The sequence below is a fragment of the Scophthalmus maximus genome, chromosome 21 (assembly GCF_022379125.1).
Source record: "Scophthalmus maximus strain ysfricsl-2021 chromosome 21, ASM2237912v1, whole genome shotgun sequence".
In the NCBI taxonomy this organism is placed as follows: Eukaryota; Metazoa; Chordata; class Actinopteri; order Pleuronectiformes; family Scophthalmidae; genus Scophthalmus; species Scophthalmus maximus.
This window is the reverse complement of record NC_061535.1, coordinates 11,173,063-11,190,106: the sequence shown is the minus strand read 5'-3', so window position 1 is coordinate 11,190,106 and position 17,044 is coordinate 11,173,063. Positions and strand designations below refer to the sequence as shown.

At 45.9% G+C, this 17,044-nt stretch overlaps 1 protein-coding gene across 1 annotated transcript in view; it reads left to right on the top strand.

The window, feature by feature from the left end:
* The first annotated feature begins 5,698 nt into the window (after positions 1 to 5,698).
* Positions 5,699 to 17,044, top strand: part of tgfbr1b (transforming growth factor, beta receptor 1 b) — a 45,072-nt gene continuing 33,726 nt past the window's right edge. The window contains exon 1 of the mRNA XM_035619372.2: positions 5,699 to 5,819. Coding sequence (XP_035475265.1) covers positions 5,756 to 5,819 — 64 coding nt within the window. The 5' untranslated portion in view covers positions 5,699 to 5,755. The remainder of the gene's footprint in view (positions 5,820 to 17,044) is intronic.

The window sequence follows — 17,044 nt, the reverse complement described above, 5'->3', positions numbered from 1 at the left end:
TCAAGTGCCAAACGTTCATTTGGTTCGAATGAGACGGGAGGCAGCTCGTGCGTGCAGAGACAAATCTCGATGAATCTTGGGTTTATTCCTCCCCCGCACTCCTTTATCACTTTCAGTCACATTTGGACCTCGTTAATATCTCTTTGCGCTCCGCCGCGGTCCGTGCGCCCCGGGGGACGAGTTAGGACGGACCTCAAATTGAATCTTCTTTCAGGGTCTCGATACGCTGAGAGCTGCAGCAAAAAAACTAATTCATCGTGACTCAGGTTTCTCATCTTGACCACAAGTAGTTCATGTACGGTTAAGACGGTTTAGTCAAGTGGTTCCAAACCCCCGGGGGGGGGGGTCCAAAGGATTCTCTGATAAATCTGAGGAAAAAGGAATATGGCTAAAACTAGGCATTGATTTATTGTTTCAGCAGAAATATGAGAGAGTCCACGATATAGTTGTAATATATAATGTTATAGTTACACAAAACCTTAGTTATCACCTGACATGGCTGGGCCTCCAACGTTTTTAGGACTTCATACAAAAAACTCATACAAATTTCCATACAATACGTCTGTAAGTTTACTCACTATAGCTTAGAGCTTTGAGTAATGTGCGAACATATTTCTGTCATTTAATTTGTGTATCGGGGCTCTTATGATCTCTATTGACCAGAGGAATTTGTGAAGTGATCAGTGAATACAGCTGTCATGTTAACGGGGTGAAGAAAAACTACAGGTCAAATGATATGGCCAAAACTCACCTAAGCTTAACACAAATCATAAAACAATAATTTTCAATCCCCAGCATTTAATTTACTAAAGCGGTGTGAGCCTGTACGCGACTAGTTCTCCTCCCTCTGCTCCACTAACTGTTAAATACCTTTAACTTAAACAGCATCCGAGGGCCGCATGCATAATGTAAATGGTTATACCCTCCACTCGGCAGACTGATTTCCCAAAAGGAGGTGTTCGGCATAATATGTCGCTTCTCACTTTAGAGGGGAACACGACATCTGGAGGGTGTTACGGTGCTTCTGAGTTTGCCCCTCTCTCCAATCAGCCCCACGATTCCTCAGAGTGTCACTTGGCGCTGAGTTCTTCCTCCGCCTGCAGGCTTCAAAGGTTTTTAAAGCTCCTGCCTCCCAGCGAGGTTAATAGTCATGAGAGGAAGTATGGGAGATGAATCCACATATCAGCCGCTCTGCCGCAAAGGCGGCGTACGGGGGGGGGGGGGACATGACCTGACGGGTGCAGGGCCTTGCCAGAGAATTAATGCCGTGCCATAAAGAGGTGCTAAATGCTCCGTCCGAAGGCGACACTTGGTGCAGGACTTTTTTATTTAAGATATTTATTTTACTGCAGGAGCTACTGTTTAAAAAAAAAAAAATCAGAGCTGCAGTTGTAGAAACAAGGCTACAAATCCCTGTGAGCACTGTGCAATAATACAACTTCTCAGAGACAGGAACGGGGCGGGGAGAGAAGCTGTGAGGCTCATCCCTCCGGTTCAAACATTCGTTTTTTCTACCATCCTCTTAAAGTGTCGGTAACTTCAGCCTGGTGGTGGCAACAGAGGAAAGTTGGGGGGGGGGGACGACACAATCATCCTTTTTCTGTGTCTTTTTACTAAAGTGGAAGTGAGCTGGTGTCTCAAGGTTCTTAATTATCTTGAAGCAGACATTCTGAATGGAGAAAAATGGTGTGATATTAGACCTGTGATACTAACAAATAACACACAGAGGATGTCGGTAAGTTTACTTTAATTTGCTGGTCTGAGGCTGATGGTGGGAAATCCGGCGGAGGCCGGCCGGTGACTGGCAGGGGCGGCTTGGATCTTGGAGGCAGCCGAACGGGGCCGGAGGTGAAGCAGACTGGGAGGCTACAGCAGGAGGATGGTGGGCCTGTAGGCACCACGAAGGCCAAACAGATTACTGAGTGCAATGAGCAGAGGCACCGGAAACACAGGGGAAGGGCGGAAAACACAAGGGAAACACTGTGGAGTCTGCAGGAGGTGTGAGCACAGCAGCGGGGAGAAGACCAGATCATAGCGGATGTTGCCCCCCGCGTCTCTGGGGCCATTGAGCTGATGGAGCAGCTCGCATTGTTGCCCATCGTGTGGTTTCTTTCCTCATCGTCTCATCTCCAAACACCGATCCATGATGTTCTCCCGAGCAGCTGGGATTGAGATCGGTGGCGTTAACGACTCATTCGCTGTCACCTTTGCAGGTTTGACGGGTCCGTCTTCACAGTTTGACGCTAACGCGCTTGGTTTCTTTGGGAAATACAGGACATGGGTGGTACCATTTTCCTTTTTCAGTTTATGCTGTAGGATAAACACACCAGCTTCCTGACACACTCAGGCCGGACCCCTGAAGATGCGAACGTGATGTGCGGGTGAACATTTGTTTTGTGCTCCTTTACCCGGATATGAACGGCTGTCACGCCCTGCTACGAGCAAACTCTCAAAAGTACAGACCCATTCTTGACTTATTTGAACTAATGTGATAAAGCAGGAAACACAAATATGACTTGAATGTAGAGTTGGTGTCGACGTCTGCTTGTAATTTGCAAAACCGGTCACAGATCAAGGTCATCGCTTAACACAGCTCAGTAATTGACGATGTAGACAGTTATGTAATGTGTGGCTTGAAATAGGAAAAAGGTTGTTAACGCCATTTGTCTTACCCAGTCGTCCATCAAGCATTTAAAAAAAAAACCTCACACTATAATATATTTCTCCTTTAGTCTCTCTAGCACTTGTTTTTTCTTCCACTGCATACGTACATTGAAGAGCCAATAATAAACAAGTGAGTGATTCATACAGCGAAGGCGACACTGTAAGTCGCGGGGTGTATCAAGTGTCAGCCTGGACACTTAATACACCCACATATAGAAAGTTGAGGAAAGATTCAGCTGTTTTTCCTTTTTTCTTCTTCTTCAACACAGCACATGTACAGTAGCAAAGACACCTCCACTGCAAACCTTCCGTTTATCGTAGCCCCTGTTCGATATCACATTGCATGACATTACATGAACACAGTGACTGTGAGAAATGATCTTATCTTATTATCTGCCTTGAGAACCCCCCTGGAGAGGAGGAGGCGGAAAACGTTGCTGGAGAGACATCTGGACTAATTGGCTTGATCTGCTGCCATAACGACACGAAGAGGAAGAAAAGATGGATGGATGGACGGATGTTGAATTTCTGTCTCAGTCACAGTGTTTGAGGAAGCGGTGGTGTCAGAGTCTGTTGTCGGGACGAGTTCGATTCTAAAATAAAAGCGGCAGCGGGGAGGAATGACTGTCAGAGCTCCATCCACACCAACAGATATCAGGGTGGAGTCCGAGAGTCCCAGACAGGCCAAAGCCAGTTCCCTGTCATTAAACATGACAACTGCTCTCTCTCTCTCTCTCTGTGCGCGCCCGTGTGTGTGTGTGTGTGCGTTTGTGTGTTAATGGCCATAAAGTGCAGAGCGAACATAATTATTCGCAGACAAAACATTCATGTGATTTCTCCGAATATTTTTTATTTTGAATGTGTTGTACCGAGAACGATCTTGACCGACATCATAATTTACTGCTTAAATGCATTTTTCATTTTCACTATTTATCTCAACCTAAAGCCATTTACAACCGGACCCACTAAGACAGATCTGCTTTGCACCAAGGCGATTGTTTTCTTGGTTATTTTTCCTGTTGAAGAATTTCTCTTTTCTTTTTTTTTAATGATAAATTAGCACAGAATGAAATTCAGCTATATCAAAATCAGACAACATCCAGTGCATCACAGTAATGTGTGATGCAGAGTTTACTTTGATTACTATTTATATCAATTATTCAGCACAAATGGGTTTTTTTATTACGTGCGGCAAGTATGAAGCGAAAAATAAAATTAAGCATTAAACCCAATTCACATTACAGTACAGGCGTGTCGAAATGAAGTTATTTTACCTAAGTCATATAAAGATTTATAACCTTTATTAAATTCAATGTTTATTTTGAATTATTGAACTTGAAACAAAGTGAGCAGGCAGTGGGTTATTTGTTTGCCACAGCTCCAACACTGACTTTAAGGTTTGATGGACTTTACGTATTTATGTATTTACCATCAAATCCTCCATCCTGCTCCCTTCATCCATTAAACATGTCAGTATTGTAGCGTTTTATGTATTTGCTTTTTTCCACTAGATATGTCCATGTTGCCGGCCTGAGAACATACATAGTGAATCAAATATGCACCACAGGTGAAACATGAACGGTGTGAGCTGCAGGCCTGGTCGTGCACAGGGAGACGGATTTAAGGCACTTAAAATACACGAGGGGAAAGACGAGGTACTCGACTGAACGAGCGGCCGACGTCTCATCGGGCACTCGAGGAGTCAGACAGAGGTCACCGTACGAACATTTTTACATGTTAACGGCAATGAACTCAGTACATGCTGTGATTATCTTTTTAATTCATATTTCTACAGGCAGTCACAGTTTTCCCATGCCTGTCCACCATGTTCTACAGTAATTACAGTAAGACCTGGGTCAGTTCTCATTTGACGTGTGAGACCGTGTGTTTGACAAAGAAGCCAGCACTTCACTAATTAACATTCTATATATATATATATATATATTCTCAGAAGGTTGTCTCAGAAAGATGTCAAGTTATCAAAGTAATGGAACAGTTCTTCAAGAAAGCAGCAGAGATTCTTCCGAGTGGAACAATGAAATGTCTTGCTTGTCCCTACCAGTTCACCTTTGACCTTCCTACTCCAGACAGAATTACAAAGGGGGGGGGGGAACAGAATCTCCAATCATGTGATTTTTACACTGTCCTTCCTTTGCATTATCATTGTATGTTTTGTATAAAATCTATGGTCACTGACATTTACACTTTTGTATTGGTTGCATGTAATTTTCTGATTAAAAACCAAAGCATTTTCTACTGCTCTGCTCGCTGAACGTCAGTCTGGATGAATGCGTCAGGTAAATGGCAAAATTGTAAAATGCAAACGAGAACAGCACAAACATAATAAAAGCCTGTGTGTATGTATACTTGTTTGTGTGGTGCGTGAGTCTGTGTGCGCAGGGGCTCAGTTGGACATCAAATTATAGGCCATCATCAATCTCTATCACACTCTCCAGTGACTTCGCCTTTAGGTCTTGTCTGAGGATCTTCTCTTTGTGAGAAAGCTGCTGTGATTGTGATATGTTCTCTCAGTCAGCAACACAGTGACACAATCTTTAAAAAAGAAAAATCAGTGTCATCTTCCTCTCTGTCTCCCCCTTCACCAGGACCTACAGGTGTCTATAAGAGAGCTGTATGGGGAAGTCAAACCTGTCACATGGTTGTAGCCTTTAGTTTATTTTTCCTATGTTTTCAGGCCAAAATACAGTCAATCTATGACAAAAGCATGAAATGATATGTAATAATTGGTCGTTTTAGGAGTTATTTGAAATATGGGAATTACTTGTTTTGTTTAGAAGGTCGATTTTAAAAGGTTTTACTAAATGGATTTGAAAAACATTACGAATAAAATGTAATCAAACCCATAAATTCCCACTTTGCCATTAAAGTGAATGGCAACAGTGTTTTTGTTTACAGCAGCGGCGGGGGGTTGCTCCGGCGGGGCGGGGTGTGGCGAGCCGCTCGGCCAATCAGCAGCGCTTGAACGCCGGAGAGGCGGGGCCCCCTCCGCGCTGTCGGCCAATCGGCGCCCAGCCTCCGCGGAGCACAGGGAGAAGTTAGCAGCCGACTGTCAGTCCGGTCCGCAGCCACGATGGATGCAGTAGCTCGCCTTGTGCTCGTCCTCCTGCTCGGGACTAGGATACACGAGATTAACGGTGAGTGGCGGCGAGCGGACAACGGCGGAGTTGTGTGCTTCATTTCTCCCCCGGCTGGCGTCAGCGAAAAGTTACTCCTCTTCCGGTTACGTTAGCGGGGCGGGGGGGGGGAAAAAAACAAAAACGCTCTTTTGTCCCAAGAAGCTTGAAGAAGCGGAGTGTGTCTAACTAAGATGGCGCAGGGTCGGCGGCCAGCCTGCTGTTGCCTGCCTGAGGAATGTTTATTGTCTTTAGGGGGGGTGGGAAGAAGGAGAAGAAGAAGAAGAAGAAGGGGGAAGAGATGAACAAATAGCGGTGCAGTGAAGCTGTTCTCTTTTTTTAAAAGCCTCTCGGGCAGTAAAGCTGCTGTTTCCCGTCACAGCTTCTTCTTTCTCTTCTGCCAACAAAGAGCTCCCCGGTCCGGGTTTTTTTTGCAAACACAAAGTTGGCAGCATCCCTGAGGGGATGTTTGCTTCTTTATTTATTTATTATATTTTATTTTTTTTTGGGGGGGGGGGGGGGGGGGTCAATCGCTTGGTTGTTCATTTACCTGATGGTTGTCTCTGTTTTGTTATTTCCGGGAGCACATCGTTGGAACGTGCAGAAGTTGACGGTGCCTCGGGGATGGAACCGTTACGTCTCTTGACTAAACTCCGCGTGTTCCCGCGGACCGAACACTTCGTTTTACTCCGCCCGATGTTTGGGGAGAAAAAACGCTAAGACGTAAGGAATAGGAAGCTCAAAACTCCCGAGCTCGTCAACACTTCCGTCCCCCCCCCCTTTGTCTGAGGACTTGACGAACTGCTACCTGCTAGTTCGACTCGCTGTCACATCTACGGTGGCCCGTTAGCTGCTAGCCCGTGCGACTTTTAAATCATTCGCGTTTTTTTGTAGTCTTAAATATCTTTGCAGTTGGATTTAAGTTCAGCTTTTCTCAACCTGCGGGTGTCTTTACCCTGGTGTGCACCGGCTCACTGCATCTCTCCCCTGCTTCTGCATCACATCGGCGTGTGTATGTGTGTGCGCGACCGTACAACGAACTCCTTCATATCCAGACTCCGTTCAGAAGAAATAATATGCCGATTTAATTGGCGCCCCCTTTTTTCCCCCCGCAGACTCGTGGGAGTCTCTTCTCCCGTTTGATGCGTCTTCTTTAAACTGCACATCATTCCAGACTCTAATCGCCCGTGGAGGGGGGGAGAGCACCGCAGTGATAGTTCACACCGCATGAATTCTGTATGCTGTATTCTGCTTTTTAATGCAAGAAAAAGAGAGACGGGAAGTCTGCGAGAGACATCAAGAGTAATGATTTGTGAAGCGCGATCAGCGTTCAGAAGCTCCTCCATCAGAGGATGGATTCATCAGCAACCGCCGCCGCCGCTGCTGCCTCCTCCATCCATCCATGCATCTTCTATTGCTGCAAAACTGCGCTCATCTCCTTTGTCTGCAGACGCCAGCTTATAGGCTGCACACAAAAAAAGAAAAGGTGAAGGCTTTTCCCTGCATGTAAAAATAGCAGGTATATTGTGTGTGTTTTCCTCCTCACTCGCAGACTTTCCTTTGTGTGGCATTCCTTTGTGTGGACAGGGAGAGAGAGTAGAGAGAGAGAGAGAGCCTCATCGTGAATGGAGGAGCATGCTCTCCAGGCAGCATGCACAAAGATTCCCATCTGAAGCTCCTCGTGCCAAAAGCACGCGTGTGTGCGTGTGCGTGTGCGTGTGCGTGTGCGTGTGTGTGTGTGTTCTCATGTGCCCTTCGCCGTTCCGTTGCCTCGCATGCAGGCGGGTTATCAAATTGATATGTCGGCTCAGGGAGGAGAGAGGAGGACACACGAGACAGGGAGCGGGGAGCGGGGAGAGAGAATACCACTTTTCTTTGTCCGGCAATGGGATTGTCATGGCACGAGTCCACGCTAGGATCTGCGTCATTTACATCTGAATGGCATCAAATAGTGTAGAGATGCAGATAATCTGACTCGAAGATCAGAAGGAAGAAGCCGTGTACGAGGGCTCATTTCAGACGTAATGTGAATCGCTGTACTATATATAAATATATATTCATGGGGCTCAATATCATTTTTACCTGATAGCACCTTCGACGACACCTTTCTACGCTGCTATTGAGGGCTCAGCACCACACCCCGGCAGCTCACGTGAAATATACATGCACAAAAACATCCATCCACACACACACACACACACACACACACACACACACAAACACACACACACACACACACACACACACACACACACACACACACACACACACACACACACACACACACACACACACACACACACACACACACACACACACCCAAGCCCTGGCTGCAGGCTAAATTAGGTGGTGTCACTTCTACTCTCCCCATCCTACCACCAGCCGCTGTCATCCTCCCGCCCCAATCGGCTCTGTGCTCACGCTCTTCTCACCTGTTTGTTCCCCCCGGCTCCCTCCACTTTTGTTATTTGTCCGATGTGAGTATTGTGCTGCTTCCCCTTTTAAGCCACAGTAGGTAAACGGGCCACATTTAGCCGGGGTGGCTCGGTATAATCAAGTGCTGTGTCGGCACTCGGGAGATTCCTAATCAATCCGGACAGTCCCAGAGGACAAAGGATGTGAGTTAGGGAGTAAGTTTTATCTCGATTGTTTTTTTGCCCAAAGGCTGCTACTGGTAATGAAATGACCCGAGATTTAGATAGATAGAGATAGATATATATATATGTGTCAGGCGAGCTGCGTTGTTGGAACTCTCTCTTTCTGATTTCTATTTTTAAACATGTCACAGAATGTTGAGCCAATATTTTTTTTCGGAATCTTGTGTATTCTGGCTGTAGACATTATATATCCAAACCGTCCACGAGTCCGTGCCTTTCTTTGTCCAGTGGTAAACTGAGAATCATTTCGCTTTTGGGTCCGAGAAAAGGAGGCATGTGAAGGGTTCCTCTAAAACATGTGAGCTGTAAATCTATTCAGGAGCACGTGTGAGAATAACATGGAGTACAAAAAGATTAATAACATAACAATGCTGTGACCTTTGTGTACTAGTGATGTCTGTTGAAAAGAGAATACCTGTATTTCACGTGGAATCGCTCACTAGTCTAAACTGACCAAGCAGACTTTTATCATAGAGGTGTTCGTACTTCTTTTACTCTACAGTGCAGCGCCCTGCTGCGTGTGAAAGTGAAATATCATTTGCAGTTCGCATCGGCGAGAGCCTTTTCAGTTCAACACTCGCACACAACGCCGATCTTAAGCCTGCGCATCTGCAAAAACTAAGCTCTCAAAAAACAAGAAGAAAAATGACCACAATGGGGAAAATTTCATCTGGAGTGTTTTTTTAAATTTTATTTTTAAACAAGCAGGACTATGCTTGAAACGAGCGAAGTGCCTTTACACGAAACCGCCTGTTAAGAAGAAGTATCTCTGCACATATTGCCTTATTCATTTCAGATATTCCATCTGACTTTATTCTTTGCGTTTTGCTGGGTGACTGTTCCATCTCCTCCTCCTCTCTTCCCCTTTTCTCTGTCTTCTTCATCTCATCTCGCTGAGGGCCGAGCTTTGATTGATGCGATCTCTTTATTTTCTCATAAAAACTCATGGTCAAGTGATATTAAATGGCGATGTTGTCGGCCTCTGCAAACGTAATCTTGCAGTGAAAACAAAAATATAGCAAAGGCGGCCTCCTTTTCAACCTGAATCTCCTTTCCACAAATGAACCATTTCAACTTTTATTGAAAGTTTATCAGTCTGACATTGGATGGGATTCATTTTCAGCTAGCTACGTGCTTAACTCACTCCGGTGAAACTGTCCGGCATCACGACGGACGGCCCTGGAGCCGAGTGTTGCGTAAAAAATATTTCGCAATAATTACATCATCACTCAGTCACTCCACCCGACCAAAACACAAACAATGACGCTGGTGATCAGATGAAGGAGCCGGCCGTCTTCCCAGTGCCAGAGTCAATTTACACAATTATATCTCAACTTTCATGTCATTTAAAATTCCAGAAGTCCAGAACTGGCCTGGTGGGAAAAGTACATGTCTTGCCATGAACAAGCGGCTGATCCTTAATGTGGAGCCCAGCTACAGGGAGACTTGAGAGATCAATGCATGCGTTGTATTTAAAGTGTTCTGTTGGAGTTTTCACTCCCTTTTAAGAAAAATGAAGAGGTTTGTGTAAGACAACAGTGGGAGATCTGCTTCCTCTTTTCTCTCAAGGTGAAACTCACGTGTTGTTTTTCTAATCTTGACACCAACTCTGTAAATATTCCCTGACAAGTGGAACTTTCCTCTGCACCATGTTGTTAACCCCCCGCCCCCCCTCCTCGGCTGCTGGGGGCCATTTTTTTCTGTGTTGAGTGTTTTCCTAAGAAAAGCCTGCGGAGCGTTGTTTTCCGGGGGGTGCTGTGCGCCCGCTGCTGTCCGTACTAGCAATGGAGGAATGCCAGGCATGCGGGTGACCCTGGTCGCCCGTTGTCCTGGCCCAAGGAACCACAACTAATTTGAGAGGTTGTAGCCGTGCCAGTGGCCGTTGGATTCAAAGGCACCAGTGCGTTGCTGAATTCCCCCCCCCTCCCCGTCCAACCCTCTGCTCGCGCTTACTGCCGATTTTATGTTTGTGTGAGGTGCGAGTTAGGCCTCAGTTATACTCCATTGCAGGACACGCACGGCTCTGGAAACCAGCTGTTTGTGTTATGATTGTAGAATTACAAATTAAATCAAAATGGCGATGTCCACGCAAGAAGACGCTTTGGGTTCTTTTTAAAGATGAATCGTAGAGTTGGTGGGTTGACACAACAAGTTCATGAGTCCGCACAAACCCATACTCTCTCCGATGAAACTCACGAACTCTGGCTTTAGGCTTGTTCATGCCAGGCGGGAGTAAGAATTACAAAAAACTCGTAAATTCCAAGCAGTTAATCTCTATAAACGGCTTTCTCCTAATCAGCTTTTGTGCTTCTTAATGACATATGTTACAGATACTTCCATACTTGGATATCGGTTTGGAGACCTTTTTCTCTGTAGTATTTGTATGAATGTGCCGACTAATCCTTTACACAAAGGCTCAGTTATACGTGGTCTTTCCTATATGCACTTGAATGCAACACCCCCTCCCCTCCTCGGTAAAAGTGATTTATTGTTTTCATTTGTTTTCGGGGTGAATTGCTTTGAATTAAACGGAGGTGAGCAGCAGCGGAAGAATTGGTGTTTTTTTTTTTCTTCCAGATTTGGCTTGATGTCAGTTTTGCATCTCAAATATACGCCTCCTCCAAGCCAGATTTTTACTGCAAGTTTTATGTTCAATGCCTTTTCTTCTACAAGTGTCTGTTGTCGGTTTGCTCTCTAATGAGAAAACTACTCCGAAATGTCAGTGTTATGCAACGTCATAGAACTTTTATTTTATTACGAGTGTATTTGTCTGTTATGTAGATTTGGCAGGACAAATCGGACAGTCATATTCAAGGTAAATTATTTTTAAAAAACGCTGATATTAGCTTTTGTGAATGTGGTGTTGACAGAACAGAGGCCTGTCCGACGACGTAGGATTTGGAGGTGGTGAGTTAACTTCAGGTTTAAAACACATTGGTATCTTATTGAGCATCTTTTTTAGCATCTTTCATTGACTTTGTATGTAATCTCATCGCCGGAAAAAAAATTTGCGCCACGTTTGATGTGAACGCACCACTACACTTCGAAATCCTCCTATAATTGTCCCATTTCAAACAGAATGTCATGCTTTGGCATTTCTGGGTCCCAGCCAATTGATGCCAAGCGTGTAGGAAACATTAAAATTGAAGGAAAAGCCACGAGGCTGTTTTCACCGGAGTTCCAGATGTGGAGCTGGTGGCGTTGCAGACCAGCCTGTAATAACCAGCCGTGTTGTGGATTTAGGACTTTTTTTTTCAGGGGGGGGGGGGGGGGCAGGCTCCTCATCAGCCAATCAGGCAGCGAGCCGGCTCAGTCTGAACTGTGAGTCAGCTGCTTCAAACAACACTAACCCTCTCTGGCCTCCATTAACTTCCTCTGGCGCTCTCCTTCCCTCCCCGCCTCCTCCACTATCCCCGCCTCACTGTGTGTGTGTGTGTGTGTGTGTGTGTGTGTGTGTGTGTGTGTGTGTGTGTGTGTGTCTTGGGAGTGAAGTAGTAATTTATCTGCAGCTGACTGGCTGTTGGACAATCCGGCATAAACAATGCTGTGTAAAGGGAAAAGGTGCCTACTCGTGTGTTTTTTAGATTCAGGTGAAATGGGATTTTTGAGAAAAGTATTTTGGTCCATATTCATCAACCAAATCATCCACAATTCTATCATTGGAGTCGCAAAATATGTCTCTGGAATCATCCAGTTTTGAGAGACCGGGGACGAATTTTATCACGTGTCGTCCGTTCGTCAGTGAGCGTACATTTAAAAGGAGAAGCCACATGTTTTTTGTGGGTGTTGAGAAACAAACCGAAGGCAGGAAACTGACGGGGAGGAATTAACGAAGAAGCAGCCTTCATGCCGTGTGAGAGCAACTGCTTTGTTGTTAAAACTGAACGTTTGCGATGTCATGATGTGTATTAAAAAGACGTATGAATGAGGCCTGTAGCTTATTTCAATTTATCCCCTCCTGTGAGGCCCGTGCATAAATCGAGTCCTCCTCGTTGTGGAGGCTCACGGTTTCCTCTCTGTGAACCAGAGTGAACTTGCGGGACGTCACTGCGTCAACAAGGGACGGCCTTGAAATGCAGCCTGGCCGGCTGACGGGTTAATTACGTGGAAAAGGGGCTGTTTAGTGAAGTCGTCTCTGTTGGGCAACAAGCGAGGAGGACAGATGATGATGGCGGCGCCCGGTTATTTCACTGGACTCCTCGGTTAAGAGCTCTAACTTCAGATCTGTCTGTCTCGTGTGTGTGTGTGTGTGTGTGTGTGTGTGTGTGTGTGTGTGTGTGTGTGTGTGTGTGTGTGTGTGTGTGTGTGTGTGTGTGTGTGTGTGTGTGTGTGTGTGTGTGTGTGTGTGTGTGTGTGTGTGTGTGTGTGTGTGTGTGTGTGTGTGTGTGTGTGTGTGTGTGTGTGTGGGCTGGAGCAGCTGCCAGAGCGCTGGCCGTCTAACCTTTTAGATCAAGCTGCTGCATATTTATAATACCAGCAGCACAGGCAGATGCGTGCACACACACACACCCCGCCCCCTCACCAATTCCCAATAAGTTTTGCCCATTCATACCGTCCTCTTTGTTCCGTGGAAACAAAAACCATTTCCTCAGCGTTAGTGCAACACGTCGGGAAAGAAACGGGAAGGTTGCATGGGACACACTTCATCATCGTAAGGCATGTACTTGTGGTTATAGTCGGAAAACAATTTTTCTCCATTGCCAAATTTTCCACAATTGGTAACTTGTAATTGTGAAAGAATCAAAGCACACATGCCAATAAATCTCTGTATAGAAAAGTCGTACTGGGCTATTTCTCTCCTGCCTTTTTTTGTTTGGCATGTTGCTTTACCTACCTGTCAGGGTTTGTTTGGAGTGGGGGGGGGGGGGGGGGGCAGCTCTCTAATCTCCACGCAAAGTTTCCTGTCCAAAACTGATAATTGATCTCCCGTTTCTCCCAGTGTCAAGGACAGAGTGAGTGCTGCATCTGTCGTGGTGCTGGCCAGAGTTCACTTCAACGAACGTCACTGGGCTTTGGCTCCAGCCTTCGACCTGCAAGGTCAAACAATTCAGCTGGGCCAGATAGCCGCTGTACTGGTGTGCGCTGTTTTTGTGAGAGGGGGGAGGTTAATCTGTGTCGGGGCAGTGGGCCCTCTTGCTCCACTCACACACAAACACACACGTACACATACACGTTCAGAGAGCACATCTGGTATGACAAAGGGCCGGCCATAATGAAACTAGCTGCCCTGGATGGGGGCAGGGTAGGTGGGGCTGTGACCTATGGAAATGACTCTGGGAGCTGAAAGGTCCCACTGAAAAAAGAAAGGGGGGCTAGGGGTCAACACACACACACACACACACACACACACACACACACACACACACACACACACACACACACACACACACACACACACACACACACACAGAAGGATCTAAAGGAACAGCGTGGGGGCAGGGCAACATGTGGATGGTAACATGTCGGCTCCTGAGTGTGAGTGCTAATATATCTGCCCCCCTTCCGGCTTAACTAAATTGAAATATGCTGCGATTGAGAAGGTATATTTTTCATTTTGAAATTCACTAATTGTGATGGGGCAGAGTTGCTTATTACAACTACCTGCTGCAATACTGCCTCAGCAACACTGTCTCATTCATTCACTTCAGTCACGCAGCTTGGTCTTCTCGCAAACACTTGGTTAGAGCTCAGTCAAGAAATCCCCCAGCGGAGCGCCCTCGACTCCTGCCGGGATACTGACGAGGTGTTGTCAGCCGGCGTTAACTCGGCATAACTCCGGTAGCTTCAGCTTTAGCTCGGCACGTTCCCTGCGACGGGCCCTGCGGTCGTTGGCAAAGCAGGAACTCGGCAAACACCTGACACCGGAGCCGGGGAGCGTCGGAGCAGCCAACAGAAACACGTTGCCCGCCCCCCGCTGTCGTAACTGTTTTCCCCAAATCCTTTAGAATGAGAAAAAGTCCGGCGCCTCTTGCAGCCACTTGAAAACCTTGACAGCTTTCCAAGAAAGGAAAAAAAAATCCATTGCTGCTTGAGAATTTTCTGTAACTTAAGCAACCGACTGCAGATCAGACAGTCTGCTTCCTGTTTACACCGTCACGCACATGCCCATTGTACGTGAATAGTCACGATATGCGTTTTCAGGCGTGGTAGTTGTATGGATGTAGCCTTGATCTCCCCCTTGTCTGAACGCGCACGATGGCACTCGTCAAACTGTTGGGCGACATTAGACGCTTTGTCCGATTTGTCTTATTAGAACCCTTTTTCAAGGAGCAGACGTTTTCTTATTTGTACCTCGAGTGTATTCACTTCTCCTTTGTCTCGTTTATTCAGAGTTCTGGTAAAAATATTTGCATCAATACTTTTGAGTCTGGCTTACTTGATTTGATAAAAGTTTTTTCTATTGAAGAAGTCTATGCTGATTGACTTTAAGAGTTTACTTGAACACAGCATTGGTATTGAGAATCTTTGTCCGACTGTGCCTTTGTGCAGTAATGGGCCTTACCGCGGCCTGGAGCAAGCATAGAGATTTTGTCGACATTAAGAAATGTTGGCCGATTGTCTGCGTTGGATGAAAGGATTTTTTCGGGAGACTAAAAAAAAAAAAACGCCCTCTCTGATCTTTTATTTGTGTCTGGTGAGAAGTTTCTGTGAAGTTTTATCTCTTCTCTGCGCTTGTTTTATGTAGTTTTTAAAAAAACAAAACATGTCAGTTTGTCTTATTTATCCCCGATTTGCAAAGGCATACTTGACAGCAGCTTTATCTACAGGGGCGGAGATGTGCTCTCAAACGGGCTGTCAAGTTCAGCGGCCTCCTGTTAGTGGATGAAGCGAGGCTGTGACGTGCACTGGGTGCCGGTGCAGTCGAGACTGGCGCGTGTTTCAGGTCGGGCATTTGAAAGGTCAAACGGCGCTGCTGTCTCGGAGCCCCGGGAAAGTGTTGGAACATTTTGCATCTCATTCAGAGTAGCTCATGTTAAACGTGGGGTAGCTCTTATATATTTGTTCAGCACTGAAAGCCAGAGTCTTTGTTCCAGACGGATCCAGACATCTCAGCTCCCTCCAGGGAGAGTGTTTTTCTAAAGTGCTTGAAAATGTACAGCGTTTGCTTCTGTGTAATGAGACTTCTGTCATCCGGGCGGGTTTCAGGCTGCTTGTACAGTGAAGTGGAGATGCCACCTCCCTTCGTTTCATCGCAGGTCTATAATCTCCGCGACAGTTTTTTTTTACTGTAAACCCTTTTGTTTGTGTTTTGTGAATCACAAGGTTATTCGCTCAAACTGTTACCGAGTCCGACCGAGACGTTAATTGAATGTGGCTCTTTCACAAAGGCAGCGGCTCCGGCCCCCCTGCCTCCATACCTCTGAGCAAACTTTCAACGTCGTTATTGACAAGCACCAAGGCAAGTAAACGCCAGCACATACTGCAGATAGACGGCTTGCATTATATAGTTTTCTTTACACGGCGACCTTGCGCAGGCGGCGAACTACCAGCCTGCCCTTAAAAAATGTCTGTTATTTCTTTTTACCTAAACCATCTCAAAGTATAAGTTCAAAAGTGTGTATGAGTTCAGACCTTGTTGGACCTATATGAAACCACATTTATACACGTTTTATACAAAATCTGGATTAGGGAAAAGCCTGTGTTGCACACAGTCAGAATTTCTTTGCTACCAATTAGTCTGCAGGTTCCATGAAATAATGGAAAATAGTGAAAAAGATGATATGATAACTTCATGTCCACTTTTTTTTTTAAACTGCAACAGAAGGTGGACAAAGATTTTCCAAATGTGAGAAGGCAAAGGTAGCTCCGGACATTTCGGAAGATTCTGGAAGATGTCAGTGAGCCCACAAGAGAAAAGCAGCAGGAAAATCTCTGCACTAGTACAACTAGTATTACTATTACCAGGTATATGTGAACGGCAAACTCTGGAAAATGTCCGGACCCAATTGTCTGGACATTTTCCAGAGTCCATGTCTGCACGCGGCTCTACAATGAAGCAACGGAGCAAAACGCCACTTCAGGGACCTTGTGCTATCAGGAAAAGTGAAACAAAATGTTCGTCTTTTATGAAACTGCAGTAGAACAAATTGGGACTATGGAGAGCTGCCACAGTTTTGGGGGGTAATTAATGGGAAACAGTGAACACTGGTTAATTTTACAGTTTGCAGACTTGGTCGGGGTTCAAGCCGAATCCCACAGAGCGGCACATTGATGCGGCGCAGCTGTCTCGAGATGCATTCACGCCACGGTGCACTGATGTCACACAGCCAGTAATTTCCATCATGCGAGACACACACGAAATACCTGCTGTGACATCACTTGTAGGGGTGTGACAACACAAGACACGTGTGTCACGATACCCTAATATTAGATTTTACAGGCAATTTATATTTCCCACCCATCGGATCCCAGAGAGTTTTTTTCTTTTCTGGCTAGAATTCCTCCCTGCACATGTGGGCACTGTGACAGAAAGCACCGGATCACTGGGGCTTTTCCCTACATCCTCTCTTCCTCTTCCTCCTCCACGTCCAGTCCAAGGTCCTTTCTCTGTTGTGGGAAAAGACAAACTGGAGGGTTTGATTTCTGGCA